This window comes from Temnothorax americanus, unplaced genomic scaffold (genome assembly GCF_048541705.1).
Source record: "Temnothorax americanus isolate GAGA-0224 unplaced genomic scaffold, ASM4854170v1 Scaffold9, whole genome shotgun sequence".
In the NCBI taxonomy this organism is placed as follows: domain Eukaryota; kingdom Metazoa; phylum Arthropoda; class Insecta; order Hymenoptera; family Formicidae; genus Temnothorax; species Temnothorax americanus.
Genome location: NW_027509812.1, coordinates 1,843,365 through 1,860,497, shown reverse-complemented (window position 1 = coordinate 1,860,497; position 17,133 = coordinate 1,843,365). Strand labels below are relative to the sequence as shown.

The 17,133-nt window shown below is 34.6% G+C and overlaps 1 protein-coding gene across 1 annotated transcript; it reads left to right on the top strand.

Moving 5' to 3' along the window:
- Positions 1-669: 669 nt before the first annotated feature.
- Sur (Sulfonylurea receptor) lies at positions 670-17,114 on the top strand. Its single transcript, XM_077425596.1, has 31 exons — positions 670-940; positions 2,256-2,556; positions 6,097-6,357; positions 6,529-6,631; positions 7,067-7,294; positions 7,620-7,817; positions 7,900-8,049; positions 8,142-8,342; positions 8,499-8,636; positions 8,713-8,875; positions 9,096-9,274; positions 9,355-9,480; positions 9,674-9,911; positions 10,046-10,151; positions 10,252-10,513; positions 10,604-10,741; positions 11,005-11,247; positions 11,357-11,598; positions 11,857-11,922; positions 12,020-12,088; positions 12,176-12,273; positions 12,405-12,622; positions 13,351-13,572; positions 13,724-13,905; positions 13,998-14,169; positions 14,417-14,651; positions 15,567-15,694; positions 15,770-15,957; positions 16,130-16,233; positions 16,367-16,563; positions 16,700-17,114. Exons 2-31 carry the CDS (start codon positions 2,330-2,332, stop codon positions 16,856-16,858), a joined length of 5,241 nt encoding a protein of 1,746 aa, XP_077281722.1. The 5' UTR covers positions 670-940; positions 2,256-2,329; the 3' UTR covers positions 16,859-17,114.
- The last annotated feature ends 19 nt before the right edge of the window (positions 17,115-17,133 follow it).

Below are 17,133 nucleotides of genomic sequence, written 5' to 3'. Positions count from 1 at the left end.
GTATATTTTCGTAAGTTCCACTTCCGGAAGCTAAAAGCGAAAAAGGATCCTTCGCTAACACACTATTCACTTTCGTAAATTTTGATACGTTAGGTAACAAAACTCTATCTATTTATATATTATGTATATGTATACAATAATTATAATATATATCTATCGCACCATATATTTTTATCTTTAATCATTTCTATTTTTCATTATTTTATTATTTTCGAATATTTCAAAATATTTTATATTGTTTCGTATTATATATAAATGCAGTAACATATTATTTAAATAGATAATAGCAACATTTATGTTGAATTTAGATTCTTATAAATCTGTATCATGTGGTGAGATTTCTTAACAGACATACTATTATAATTTTACTAAATTATTTTTAGTTATATATGTTAAAATTATATTTCAATAATATTTAGGTATATGTACATATATTACTGCCTGAAGAAACTTAAAATGTTACCTGTGAGACAAAAATCGCGTTTATCAGTACGAGAAGCCAGTTTTGCGTGTCTATAAATTTTAGTGTCAGAATTTTAGCTGGACGAAATTATATCGGTTTTATTATTTTTGCCACGCGGAATCCTCTTTTTCACCAGTGACTCACTGTACACATGGAATTACCATTGGCATATTCTGTTCGGATCTCATCTCAGTAGAACGCGAACCACTGGGGAGGGAGGACGCGTGTGACTCTTCAGAGAGGAGTCCTCTCTTGTCTCTCGTCAGTGCTGCGTGCGACATGTACAATCGAAAGTGTCAAACGGAAGTCAAGTGTTTCAGTTTCCTGTATTTATATATTCGGAAACGTGAAAGCATTATACCTGTGAATCAATATTAATATTAACAACGAGAGAAAATAATCAGATTGTCGGCTTCATCAGTCCGATCGATCGAACGAATCATAGATGAATAAGAATGATATCAATCTAGTCAACAGGTAAAGTCTCTAGTCATTAAATAAATTTATATTAAAATTGAAAAAAATCTGAAAAAATTCAAAATATAATTATTTCTTATTTATTATTCTACACATAATTTGTGATTAACACTTGTATATATATTTTGTATTTTAATCAAATAGAATTAAAATAAATAAAAAATAATTTATTAAGTTTTTCTCTTAACATAAACAAATTAAGTGGGAAGGCCAACGACCAAATTACGCGAGCATAATAAGGTGTTGATTTAAAGTAAAGTCTTTAGAGTTTATTAACAAAAATATGAGATAGAAACATTGTACGTTCTCACTTAGCTTATTTCGAACTATCCTATTTAATTTATTTCGAGAATGTGTGTAAAATGTTGCAGAATAATAAAACTAATATGATATTTGTCGCGAGAAGAATTTTCACAAAGTGCATGTCTATGTCATATATATTATATGCTTTAATGTAATGCCGGTAATGCGGACTGATTTATGAATGCGTTAACATAATGTGCAATTATTTGACAAATTATGTCCAAAAGTTAATAAATTAAAGTAAATGCAAATCAAGCAAAAATTGATGTAGGTATGTACGATGACAGTAAAAAAAATTAAAATAGTAGAATCGTAGAATAGAATATAGATATACATATATCTATATACATATATCCCACGTTCTCTTTCTTGAACTTTATGAAAAGTTACGAATAGATAACATTATTTTTATACGTATATCCTGCGATCTTATCTTACGTGTGTAAATCGCTTATAAAATTTTCTTCAATTTTATTACTTTATTCATTTCATCCTTGACTTTTTTTTTTTCATGATTTGTTACGCATGAATAATAAAATTTTGTGTAATTATTAGCACACGTGCTCTCGTTATCGAATATGTTAAAAGTTATTCAACACTTCGGTATATTTTTAGAAGACACAAAGCGTTCGACGAAAATAATCCACGTGCGCGGAATTTCCGAATGGAAGGCAGATCTAATTTGTTGGAGGTGCTATTGCGACATTGATATAAAAATAGCATGAAAAAAATTGATTCTTAAAATCCAATAATGTGATTGATAACATTTATTCAAATCTATAAATATTTCAACGTAATTTACTTCAATCTATTTAAATATTTATATATAAAGTGCACTATTTTTTCCTATATAGAAATGCATTTTAGGAATATTTATTTCTCATTATTTTTATATGTAATTAATTATTCACACGCATGTGCTATAATTTTAGAATTATGTATTTGTTACAAAAACAATGTATTTTTTACGATACCATCAAATTGGATAGACATTATTATTATTTTTTTTTAGGTAAACGAAGCAATTACTGATGAGCAATAACGAATGATATCTCGTGTGAAAATTATCGGAGACATACGACTGAGATGGATTTCTGCAAACGATACAAGTCTCTGCAGATACTGCCGGCACTCGCAAAACGAATCGTTTGGTCCTGGCAAGCCGGAAACGGCACGGTATTCCAGGTGTCGGAAAATGATCCGCATTCGCCGGCCGGCTGTCTTATTGAACTGACGAACGTCTTCGTTGCTATTCTAACCACGCTCGTTGCCGCGATTTTAATTTTCAAGTACAAATTCTGCGCGGCCGGCAAGTAAGTTGACCAAAAGAAGAAATATATTACATTTAAACTGTAATAATTATAATAATTTTGATTACATTATTCATATTCACGAATATCACGTTTCAAAATTTAAATTTTATTTGCAATTTAAGTACGAGGTAATTATTCCACGCGTTTTAGTTAAGCGAATAGAAATGTCTTTTATGATATGTCGATATGATTACGGAAGTTAATATAAAGTTTCTCAGATGTCATCGTACGTAACGGATATTAAATGAAACGCGAAAGATCTTATTGTGAGATTACTCAGGCTTAATTGAAATAAATTTCAATTAAATGAAAAATGCTTTATTCGTTTGGGAATGCCCCATGATTCAAGCCCCAAGCGATGAGAGATGTTTCTATCAAGGAATTTGCTCCACTTGATGCCATAAGATATATAAGCCGCCAGTAATTATATGCGTCATCTATAATTAATCCATAAGTTCAAAGCATAACGCGCTCATCATCTTTCCGGGTTACTCTTGATAATTATATTTTACAATTTCCAAGACGTTAGTATTATTTACTCATGCAAATATCAAAATAATCAAATATGTATAATTTTAATAATTTTATTATTATGTATACAAATGTGTATATAAACAGATAAATATTAATATCAAATTTTTATACATTTTTACATTAACGAGATAAGCTTACAGTCTTTTTTTTTCTTGGAACATAATTTCCCTGCTCTCTTACTGGGTATTGGTGATAATTAATGGAACGCTTCTCAAAAAAGCATATTGATTATTTTTCTACGTTGAAGCTCTCACGGCACATAGTAACGTTGTTTCACGTTTCGCAGAAACAGCGGAGTATATATACCAATCGATCAATTCTCCGGTATTTTCGCAATGTGACTCAATATTTTATTTGCTAGGAATGTAACACGAATAAATTACACGTTTGACTAATCACGCAGTATACAAACGCATACTTATTACAAATTTGGACTATGCCTATTGCCCATTGCCAATTTGGGCCCCGAGTGAACAGTTATGAGTCATATATTAATATTAATCGACAGGGGGTACTCGCGAAGTACGAAAGAGAAGGTTTTAATTGCAGCCTAATTAAAGAGCGTATACAGACCTAATCTGGCCTTATCCCTCTTCAGGTTCCTCTTCCTCATCGGAGCTTTCTAATTATATAAAAAAATTGCTGGCTGCTGTTGCTGGCATGAATGTCTTCATCAAGGTTTTGGGCATATCCCAGATACCATATGACTGTCATTACATGCGCACAACACCCAACCGTACAACATTCATTTTTACAAGATATTCTTTTTATATTATTTCAATATGTCTTTGGTACAATTCGTTACCACCGTCATCGCGAGGAGGGGTACCCTAAACGCAGAGAAATCGGACAAGACCAATGATACATGCGGGCATAGTCCTTTTCGATCAATACTTCAATATATGACTACAAATATTTTAATAAATTCAACGTTAATTAAGCGATTTGAAATTTTATTCTGTTTAAGATATAATTATTTAAAAGAAATGTTTTTGTTTTAATATCTATAAAAAAAATTATATATTATTGTCTGATTGTCTCTGAATTTGTTAAAATTAAGAAAATGTGTCGGTTTATAGGAAATATATAAATATTCTTTTACCGTTAACGACTGGGATATTTTTATTACAGTATTTATTATTCTTACCAAAGGTCTTTATTATATAGTGCAACAATATATTACACTATTTAGTACACACATGCAGAGTAGTTATTAAGTCTCGCCGTCAGATCTTATACCCGGCAATTACTCTACGCACCTATTCACTATATTGTATAATGATAACACGCGGCTCGCGTATTCCTAGGGCGTGTGTAAAATTTTTGTCGCATGGAAATGAAGCAATCCCGTTAATCGCGATCGACGTACTTCATCGACACCGCGAACGGTTTCATTACGTACGGGTAATTAATGAAACGGAATGCCGGAATGCACTCGTGCGTGAAGAAAAACGCCTCGTATTAATTACCGGATTAATTTATAGCAGGTTGTAACTCGGATTTCTCTCTCTCTTTCTTTCTCCTTCTTTTATATATAAATTTTTTACATACTAATATTTTGACATTTGTTTTAAAACGTTACGTTACATTTCTTATACTACATTTTTATACATTAAAATGTTGTTATATTTAATTGTATTCTTTTCAAATTGTCGACTCGTTTAGATTTGTACATAACTTCTAAAAGGCTATGAATCATTTTACTTTTCATAAAAAAAGCGTTAGTTTAAAAGTACTTAAAAAGATTTTTATACTTTCTTGAAATTTAGTAAAAATTTACATTAACAAATATTCATTTTTAGCATCTAAATGAACTACGTTTTATTGCTCTCGTTTGTTTTATGGAATGTTCGCGCATTTATATATCTTAAACGAGCTACTGTTTTTTTTTTGTTTTTTTTTTTCTCCAAAGAAAGCGTAAACGAGAACATGCCGGGTAAATCGTAGACACAACATACGCTGCAGCTTTCACTGTTCACTTTGTTATACTTGTAGCTTTGCAACGCGCACATAGCACATGGCAAGAAGAGCAATTTTGTAATTATTCGATTTATTGCTTCCTTCTGCTTTGCTATCGAATTCATCAGAAGCAAACTTGTTTCGAATTTATACTTTCAGTCGTCTACAAATTAGCTAACTCAGTGTATACACTGTTCCCTACTATCATGGAATTATTATCAGGCTACATAAATAGAATCTCCGGTAATAAAAAAGAGATAGCATAATGTTAATGCTAAATAGCGCGCGCGAAGCGCGCGTCTGTAGTGTCTAGTTATATTAATAAAATCCTCAATGAATCTTCTTTGAACATTTTCTTTCTAATAAACAAAAAAATAAAAATAAGAGATAGGGAGGGGACGCGCTATAACTTTTTGTCTTAAATAAGCTACGAAGTGTATAACTTATATATTCGTATATACTTACAGTACGCATCCCCTAATATTATTCAGTTTTATATTCAACTTATATTTAATAATTTCAAGTACCTGCAAATACGAGATAAATTAATATCAGTGACGTCATTGGTACGACATAACGATAGACTCGGAAAATTGCAGGCGAAATGACTCAGAGACCATTTGGGTTCGTTAAGGCGCGTATAAAAACCCAATCCCCTACTCATCATATAAGTTTACCCGTCGAATACGTAATACGTCTTGCATAGATGATGTGATTATACATATAGAATTTACTCGTATAACGAGATATCCCGCCGACATTTCTTTACCTTGATTATTCCGTAGAAGTTAGTTTTGCTTAAATCCCCATGACATTCGAAAAGTTTTACGTGTTCCTAACTTATGTATGTATATATAATTTAATGAGAATCATATGCATAATATTGTTGTTTAAAATTAACTACATTTCAGAATCATACATATATACTGTTTGTATTTATATTAGTTATAAATTAAAATTACGCACTGACAGTTAAAAATAGGAATATTCAGTAAACATTTATATGAGATAGGCATGATTAATATGAGAATAACTCTTCTTTTCTAGGCTTTCTAAGTCACTCTTGCCACTTCACGCAAGCAGGACTTTACTTTGTATAGTACTACTGTTGCTTCTTTCATTGGAACTGTACGAGTCCATATTGACGTTGATTTCATTGTCGTCGATCTTAACTATGATTGCTGTATTATTTTGTTGGATAATACATCGCGAAACCGAGATCAGAGATGGCTTCGGTACCGCCGTGTCGGGAGGTGGATTTACGATAATCGGTCTCTCACGAGCATGGAAGTTTTTATATTTATGCAGGTATATACACTATACCAATAATTATTAATATAAAATATAGACTTATAAATTATGCCTCGATCTCCCTCCTCGATTAATGAGTAATCTTATTAAAACTCTAATTAAATATTATTTAATAATTTATAACTTATCTTAAATTTCATATATATTTGTTAAAATGCTTTTTTATAGATTCGGCCTGTCCATCCAATACGTTCGCGTTGCGACAACGGGGATCACCGCCGCTTGTTGTGGATTCCTAGCTATTATTGATTCTTATACCCTTTATCGTATGGTAAATTTAAAATTTAAATTAATGTTCAAAAGCGGCCTTTTTTTAAGATGATATTATGCATATAAAAGAAAATATTCCGTTTTAAAGTTCTAAAAAAGACTTGATGGGCAATCTAATTGTTTTTTTAAAGGTTTTCTTCCATTATATGTTTCTTCTTAAAACGTGAGAAAACCTTTCAAAATGCGTACTATCGGAACTTGCAGCGAAGCACTTGCAAATGTGTTCGCCGTCTCGCTATAGACTATAGAGCCGCATTAAAATCTTGCCCACCCCGTTTGTATTTACGACTTCCTTGATTCGATAAAGGCAAACAGCATTTTCAGCGTTTTACTACTCCGTCTTTTCCTAACGTAGAATATAAACATCGCGTCGCCCGGCACTTCAGCCGATTTTCTTGCTGCAAATATATTTGCCACGATGATGTTTCGTCATTAGATGCAGAAGAGCAGGCGGTACACCGTTAAGAAGCCCGATAACGTTAGGAACTCCTACATACACTCTACTTCGCCATTCCTCAGCAGGATCACCTTCTACTGGGTGACTGACCTGCTGTTGCGCGGTTATCATACGCCGCTTGAACTCCACGATCTTGGACAGCTTCCGGACGAGGAGACCACGAGGAACCAGTTCGAACGTTTTCGCAAGATTTACGAGACCGAAAGGGTAACATTATTTATACTTCCTTCTTCCGAGAAAAATTAAAAAAAAAAAAATTGTACCACTTTTGTAATAACTGAGAGATATCCAAGAATAATTGAAATATATTATTAGAGATTACATTTAATATCATAAGATTATCAAATAATATAACTCTTTATTATATATATAATTATTAATATTTATTACATTAATTGTCAACATTAAATTATTAAAAGTAATTTTAACGATTGCTAAAATCAAAAAGCTTACCGAAAAAATAAGGGCGGTTTATCTTTTTGTGTTCTACGTATACAATTATAACATAAATCCAGTTTAATTAAATTCTCAGCTGCGATGCCGTGGACGGAAATTGTCTTTATGGAAATGTTTCTGGAAACGGATATGGTTGACTTTTGCGGCGGGTAGTGTTTTGAAACTCTTCGGCGACGCTGTGACTTTGGTGGGTCCCATGACGATTCCGAAGATCATTAATTATGCGTCAAATCTGCAAAATAGCACCGTGACGAATATAAGTTTTCCTGCGAAGGTGTATATCTCTCTACTATCTTTAAAACTCATTTTTATTCTTTACTTTAATACGCCTAGCCATTTAAAGATTAATTCTTTAGGAAGCCATGACGACATTTTCCCAAATTCTAAGAAATGGATATTTCTTGGGGGTAGTAGTTTTTCTTGCCATCATTTTGCAAAGCACGTTAAAGCAAGCCTCCACTCACGTGCTCTACGTCGGAGGAATACGTTTGCGAACGGCTCTTCAGGTAATTTCATTTATTTCTTTTCCGTTATTTTTTTTATGCGTTCGAACTTCGCGAGATATCGTATAAAACTCGTTGAAATTTCATTGAATTAGGCACTGATATACGACAAGGCTCTTCGATTATCTTTTTGGAGTATCTCCGAGGAAGAGAAGCCATCTGACAAAAATAAAGAGCAGCAATGTCATCAACAAGTAGCTGACGTTGGAACTTTGACGAATCTCATGGCCGAGGATGCATACAACGTAATGAATTTCTTCTGGTTCGTTCATTACATCTGGGCTGTACCATTAAAAGTAAAGACATTTAAATAAATGGATATATGCATGTACTCTTCGTGTATCTTATTACTTAACATTTCACGGAAGAACGTTTGATGTCAATATCGCACAAAAATCATCGCAAAATAATTTTATAGTTTTCGATACATTACGTTTACTTTCTACATACAGATTACCACCATCATTTTCCTTCTGTACTTGAAATTGGGTATAAGCGCGATTATCGGCGTAATTTGTTGCATATTGATCGTCACGCCGTTGCAGCTGCTACTCGGGAAACGAATGTCCGAAAATTCCAAGTCCATAGCGGTAAGGAAGTGAAACATTTTCCAATTTGCTTCCTTTCCTTGAGTCTTCAATTGTCCGATCTTTAATTATCTTTTAGGAGAAAAGCGACACGCGCCTTCGTCTACTTAATGAAATTCTTCAAGGGATACGGCTCATTAAGTTACGCGCCTGGGAGAATCTTTTTGAAGATCGCATATGCAGAGCCAGGGATCAGGAATTAAAGCTGCTAAAAAAAGACTCCGTGTACTGGACGCTCATCAGTAAATAATTCTCTTAAAATATCTATTACTTAATACACATTTCTAGATTTTTATCTCGCTTTGATCTTCACAGGAAATGAGAGAGATAATCGCTGTGTGTGTGTGTGTGTGTTTGCTAATAATCCTTTTATAATATAATAATAATTCTTATAGTTTAATAATTCTTCTAATAATTTAATTGAAAAAAAGAGCTAGGTAAATTTATGCATTAATATTACAGACTTTCTGACGCATGTCTTCTCCGTCTTGGTATCTCTCTTCACATTCGGAATTTACTTCTGGTTGGAGAAACGAAATCTCGATACGGGGAACGTTTTTGCCAGTCTCGCGCTCTTTTCGCAGCTAACTATGCCGCTCTTCATCTTTCCGATGATAGTGCCGATTATCATCAACGCCATGGTGAATAACGTTCTCGAGATACTACTCTTTGAATTTAATCCCCTTAAATTCGAGACATTCCTTCTTATTCCGGTTCGCAGATCTCTACAACAAGACTAGAGAAGTTTTTTCAGCTTCCAGAGATCGTGAATATTCTCCCCAAACCAAACGATCGAAAATCAACAGCAGATATATTGCCAAAGGCAAATTTATATACCAATAATGACGTGAGTACTTTTTAAATAAGAGGTCTTAAAATACTTGACTTTCATTTTTATATAAATTACACAAAAACAATTAGATTATCAAGGCAGTTTAATTTAAAAAAAAAATCTATTTTACAAATTATGATATTATTGAATATATATTTATTTCGATTGACAAATTCAGATATACGCGATTTATTATTCTCTTCACAAGGTAGAAGCAATTAACAGCATAGCAACTTTCGGATCGCTGGGCAATATTGTGGAGGACGAGGAAGATTCTCAGTCAAGTATCTTCCGTGAAATCGATTTACCAATTGATTCTTCACTCGATACGGTATTCGAAAAAGATCCGGAAGTGCCCGAATCTGTCCTCAAAATTACACCGTGTACCTTCACCTGGGGATCTGATGAAAATACATTAATGGTTAACGCTCTCAATTTTCCACGAGGTGAAACGAAGATATTAGATACATATAAAACAATATATGTATAGATATAACAGATAAAAATATTATGTACAAATTATTTAATAAAATAAATTAGTATTTAGTTAAACAACAAGTCAAGAACTTTATATTTTCAGGACAACTTACAATAATAGTAGGAAAAACCGGAAGTGGAAAAACTTCTTTATTGTTGGCGCTTCTAGGAGAAATTCAGAAAACAAGCGGAATCGTTGAATGGACCAAGTAATTATAATAAAAAATAATGAAGAAAAAATAAAATGATGGACTCCAATTACGATGATAATATATTTTTGTCAATTAAAAATATCACGCTTCTTTTTAGAGGTTTGAAGATTGCCTACGTGGGGCAACAGCCATGGCTCCAAAATGCGACCTTGCGGGACAATATTCTCTTTGGGTCTGCATATCGATCGCGAAGATATCACAATGTCTTACAAGCGTGTGCTCTTCAACCGGACGTGGACATACTTCCCGGTCGAGATCTGATTAGGATTGGCGAACGGGGTATCAATTTGAGCGGCGGACAGAAGCAAAGGGTTACCATAGCTCGAGCTCTTTACAGTGACGCCGATGTCATTCTCCTGGTCTGTTCGCTTTGTATCTTATGCGAATTATCAACATCAGCTTTCTGAACGAAATATTTACGTTCAAGTACAATTGCAAATTGTTTGCAGGACAATCCACTGTCGGCCTTGGATCAACACGTCGGTCAGCAGATCTTCGATTACGGCGTGAAAAAACTCCTACTAAGAGACGGCCGAACGGTGATTATGGTCACTCACAAATTGGAGCTGTTATCGGCTGCTCATCAGGTTTCATCTTATATTCTTAATATTAATATTTTTTTATTATGTTAGAGATCTATTTCATGAATAGCTAATTTATAACTCTTTATTTTATCGGTATTCGCTATGTGTATTATTACATGTAAAAAATTATAGAATCTATCTTTTGCTTTACATGTATGTTTCTATGCAGATATTTTTATATAGTTTCTTTATGCGTATGTGCTAGAGAAATAATTTATTTCTATTAAAAAAAAGCAGAGAGAAGTCACATACAAATTTATTTTAAGATAATTGTCATGGATGGCTGTCGAGTTCGCGCGGTTGGAACAAAATCCAGTATCGAGAATGTGGATTCTAGATTAGCGGCGGAGTGGCGAATTGCGAATTCAAGGCGCGAAGACGAGGATCACTTTCAAAAAACTGCCAGGGATAGATGGTCCTTAATCAAACTAGTCTATAAGGTTGGAAAGAACAAAAAGAGAAGACACGTCAGTGACGGATCGTGGATCACCGACCGCGATGCCCATGTGGTAAATGGCAGACAGAAAAAAAAATATTTTAACGATATCTATGGGGTTTATATGCAGAAATAATTTTACCGTAACACATCAACGTTAATCTGGATTGGAACTCTTTCAGAATCCGTCAGCGTTCGTACCTTTAAGACTGCGCCAAACAACTCTATCCGGATCGAGGTACTGGAGTCACATTCTCACGGATCTTTCGGTATCAACGGAAGAATGGGACACCGTCAGGAAACGATCAAGGACGCATCGCGACATCGTCAGATTGACGAGCCTCCAAGCGCAAAAACGGCCGCCGCCGATTTTCCGACAGAGCAGCACGCCGATGATTCTTGAAAATCGACATGTGCCACCAAGGTATAAATTTTGAACAATTATTTATCTCTTTCAAATGTTATATAACGATGCGATCAAGTACCTATCGCATCAGCAATCAAGAAATCTAACAAGTCAATTTTCACTCATAGATTATTAAATTTAAATGGATCTTTCTTTAACAAGGCTGTCGTTATTTATCGCAAATTTTTAATTTTCCACTTAAATATTTTTTGCGATTACAAAATAATTTATGTGAAATAATAGATTTACTGTTTCGCATTTTATTTTTGCATATAGGAAAAGGAACAACACTTACGACAACGGGCAGCCTAGCAGCGTGCTAAAGCAATTCTTCTCTGCAAGGTTTAACTTTTTTCTTTATGTATAATATAACATGATTTTTTATTATCACGCCAGAATACAATTGAAAAGTGAGAAAGTAACGAAAATATTACTTTAGGTATTCAGATGAAACGGCAATAAGCAAAGACAAAAATGTTCTGTCTCGACTGATGCCAGGTTCTAACAAGTATAAATTACAACAGAATGAATTATGAAACAGGAATTATAAATAAGTACCTAATCGAAAATTAAGTGTTTTATTCGTTCCTTTTAGGATTACTCCGCATCGGGATCAACATCATCATCTTCCGGTGAAACGATTGTTATCAATGGAATCGCAAACTACCGTCGACATGGATGACATGGAAGAAAGTTAGTTATCGAAATTATTTATATATTTTTTTAAATGATTTTCAAATTTTTTTGTATGCTCTTTTTTCATTTCCTCTTATCTTATAAGATTTACAAACGGTATTTGTTTTCATCTCTAGTCGTTCTTTTAGCTTTGAACGATGAAGACGTGGATGAACCAGACGAACTAGAAGTCGACGATAAAAGTGGAATGGTCAATAAAATGATTTGGCTGGAGTATCCGAAGGCTGCTGGATGGCTACCGGAACTCGTTTACGCTATATCAGCGCTGGCCTTCCAAATCCTCCGCGTGTATATTGACTTATGGCTCCCTGAATGGCTAATGAAAAGCATTTATTCGCCGGCGAATGTAAATAGATATTTAGGATATTAATAGCGTCACGATTTATTTTGATAAAAATATCACATTCAAGTATTGCTTAAAAATCCGTGATTAGAAGATCTGCAATTAACCCTCCGAGGCCACACCTCTTTTTTTTAATACGCCCCGGCCACACGTTACTGGGGAGTGGTCGCCACCCCAGACGAATTCAAAGTTTCATAATTTTAATTAATGCACGTAAAAATTCATGAAACATCTTAAGGGTATTGTTCAAAAATATGTATGGTACACAGAACCCAAAATGTGTTCGAGGAACAAAAATATTGTAATTTTTGGTCGCGATAAGGAATATAGACCGAGGCCATACTGGGGTGGTCACCACCCCTATAATAATTTTTAAATGTTTACCAAACATAACTGACATGACTTAGAGGCCTTAGAGCCTTTCTACTGCGCGGATCTCCGAAGAGAAGGACCCAACTAGGGATCCTGGGCATTCCTGAGTGGAAGGACACCGATTATAAACCCATGTAGCCTCGAAGGGTTAATATCGATAATTAATTAATTGTAATTACTATCGCACACGCACATTTTATCAATATTATTGTCGAATAATTTACTACTATTACGAGAAGATATTGGCCAGTCGATATGCAAATTAAAATTCTAATAAGGATTATTTTTGCAACTGAAAATGATATGACGCAAGCGCGGATGACAATTATCCCTTGGAATAATTTTCGATCCTTTTTCAGACGAGATCCTACTTTATGATGTACATCATCATAACCGTGGGCTCCATTTTTTTATCAATACTCTATAACATATCCGGTCAATGGGCAGGTGTCAAAGCGAGACGGAAGTTACACGAAGAAGCTGTTGGTGGACTTTTCGGCGCTCCCGTCTCATTCTTCGAATATAATCTCATTGGAAAAATCCTGAGTAGGTTTAGTGCAGACACGAGTATCATAGATAAGGTAACTAGACATACTTTAATAAAATAAATTTTCCTTCTCGTACTTTCACAATCGGTAATTTAATGTTACCTAAATACTATAAAAAATAATTAATGGATATAAAGTGTCATTTTAATAAAACTTAAATTAATTCCTCTGATTTTTTTTCAAGAAAATGGCTACGGCGATCCAGAGATTGACGTCTTTTGTACTACTCTGCGGCTCAGTGATTATCATCAATATTATTACGTCACCGTGGTTCTTGATCGCCGTTGTACCAATTAGTTGCGCTTATTATGCGTTGCAAAAATTCTACTGGCGGGGCGCCAGACAGTTACAATGTCTAGATGGCAGGTATTATTAATAATTATTACGATATCGTATATATAATTTTTTTCGCTTCTTTTGGAACGCATTAATAATTATGTAAATTTTCATGTTTCAAGTACGAGAGGACCGGTAGTAACATATTTCTCAGAAACTTTGTCCGGTCTTCCAACACTGAGGGCATTCAAGCAAGAAGATCGCTTCATGGGGGAGATGATGAAACGCCTCGACATAAACACCAACGCATTTCTCATTCTGAACACCAGCAGCAGTTGGTTCGGCATCGCATTGGTAAAAACAATCAGCCAAGTATAATAAATGATTTAAAAATATAAATTAATTTCTAAAAGATTTTCTAAAACTTGGTAATTATAATTTGGACATTAGCGTTATCAAGTTCATATATAATTTACGCAGTGTGTATTGTCGCAGCTTTATTAAATAAATTTATCATTACGTTACATTATATGAACCATATATTGATGAGACGTCTGATTTTAATAATAAACAAATTTCATTGTCTCGTAAATAATTCTAGGATTATCTGGGCGCCGTTATCGTGGTAGTAGCTATCTATACGGCTTTACTTTCGGCCGAATTATACCCAAGCCGTGTAACACCTAAACTAGTAGGCCTGGCAATCAATTATGCTCTCTTAGTACCAGTATTGAACTGGATGATGAAGTTCAGCGCAGAAGTCGAGTTATATATGGGGAGCGTAGCTCGAATTTGCGCATACAGGAACGCACAACCGGAAAAACTTGACGAAAACGGTAATTATTATTAGTATCCCTGCGTAGATCTCTTAATTTACAAAGTTATGAAAAACTTGTGCGCGTTTTAGCGCTTGCGTTGTTGTCGATGAGAGACGGATATATGATGTATGTGGAAGATGTGTCCCCAAAAATACCATACGACTCGCTGTGAATCGCGATGGTGAGACTCCACAAGTATGTGCCCTCAGTTCTTGTCATCCGATGAGATCGTCGGTGAGAGCGTCGATCAGGGCGATTAATATTGTTGTCGAATCTGTTTATACATTGAAGTCGGCGCAGCCGAGCGCTCGCGAGAAAGCGCGTTTTTGCCTGCGCGCGGTTAATTAGTGTGGTGCCATTGGTAGAAGCATGCACATGCAGCCAAAGCGTTATCACCGTTAAATTTCTGTATCGTATATATTTAATGTCAAACATCACGGATAAAGTCTTTAATACACATGCATTCCAAACTCGCGTCATATCGATATCAATACGAATATCGATAAACGAAACTTATTAATCTGCCATGATATTACATAATTTTTAATTCGTGACGGGCGCAAATCAAATCCAACAAACAAGTGATAATTTTTTATTTTGAAAATTATATTATTTAATAAATATCGACTGACTTACTGTGTGTCTCGCAGTAATCTTCCGTCTTTCGACATCATCGTTTATCTCTATCAAAACGATATTATACTTCAGTACTTCAGTTGTATTTAAATATCGATCAAAATCTGTCGTCTGGAGATAATCAACTTCCGGAATCGACTCAGTGATTTATTCGCGTATTATTGAAAATCCAATGTACAAAATATCAAACAATCGAGCAAAAGTATCTTTCACGAAGTCGACTAATATATTTACGGGTTATTTCCCGTTATTATCTTCCTTATCGCACACGGGCTAATTTTATCTGCTCGATTTTAGGTTTACAGGTAGCCAATGACTGGCCTAATAGGGGCGAGATCATTTTTGAGAATGTCTCTCTGCGCTACGATGCAGACAGAAATCCGGTGATCACAGATTTGTCTTTGAAAATACCAGCTGGGCAAAAGGTATGATAAATCAGTAACCCGTAGATAAAAAACAATAGATGATACGACATGTATGTAATAGTATGTATGTAATAGTTGGGCATTTGTGGGAGAACCGGTAGCGGAAAATCATCGACCGTTATGGCCCTCTTCCGATTGATCGAGATCAGCCAAGGACGCATCCTGTTGGATGGCATTGACATCCGGCAAGTGCCTCTTCGAATATTGCGATCGCGGTTATCGGCTATACCGCAGGATGCAATAATGTTTAGCGGCACGATCAGGTACGCAGATAATACAGTCGCAAATCTCCTATTATTGCGAAATAATGTCTTTGACGCGGCTGGCATTTCACAGTTGTATTCTCGTCGCAGTTATTCGCTAAACGTAATATACACACGGTGTTCATTTAAAAATTATATATGTGAGCTTGAAATTGATTATACTATCCATTAGAGAAAATTTGGATCCATTTTCGGAACACGAGGACCAAGAAATCTGGCGAGCCTTGGAGCTTTCGCAAATCAAGGATGTCATAGCTTCGTATCCCGAAGGATTAAGTACGCAATATAATATAATACGATACGTATTATTAATAAAATAATAATAATATGATAAATAACAAAATAACGTAAAACGATAAAATAAGTTCAAGATAACGATATAATGTAATTGAAGTTAATTTTGACGTAGATCTCGAGGTACGAGAAGGCGGCGAGAACTTTTCAGCCGGTCAACTGCAACTGCTTTGCATGGCACGTGCGATCCTTCAGCGATCGAGTATCGTCGTACTCGACGAGGCAACCAGCGCGCTTGACATAGCCACTGAGAAGTTGCTCCTGAAAGCGGCTGCTGTCGCTTTCGAAGACAGAACTGTGATCACCATCGCGGTCAGTAACTATATACTCTATAAATTAGATAAGAAGTGAGAAACGCCTTCTAATATTTTTTTTTAACTTTTAATCTCGAAAACTTAAGCTCTTGTTAGATAGGAACAACATTTTAATGAAACTAATTTTTGTGCAGCATCGAGCGGCGGCTTTGTTGAATTGTGATCGCATCATTGTTTTCGACGAGGGCAAAATCATCGAAGAGGGCTCACCGGCAGATTTAATGCAAAGACGGAATGGAGTCTTTTCCGCGATGATCAAAGCGGTCGAGCAAAGCGGCGAACATCAACGATGAGAAAATGTCAATTAACTTTACAAATATATATATACATATACTGTCAATTTAAGATATAAATTCAAAGACTGCTTTAGAAAGTTTCTCTGTAACGACGTTATAAGATATATATGTAATATGACCAAAGCTTTATTTTTTGTATTAATCTTACGCGTGTGTGACTAATAATTTTATCAATCTTTATACAATATCTTAATTTTGTATAAATATATATGATAATTGTAATTTGTATAAATATATAAAAGATCAAAATCCATGCCTGAAGATCTAAACGC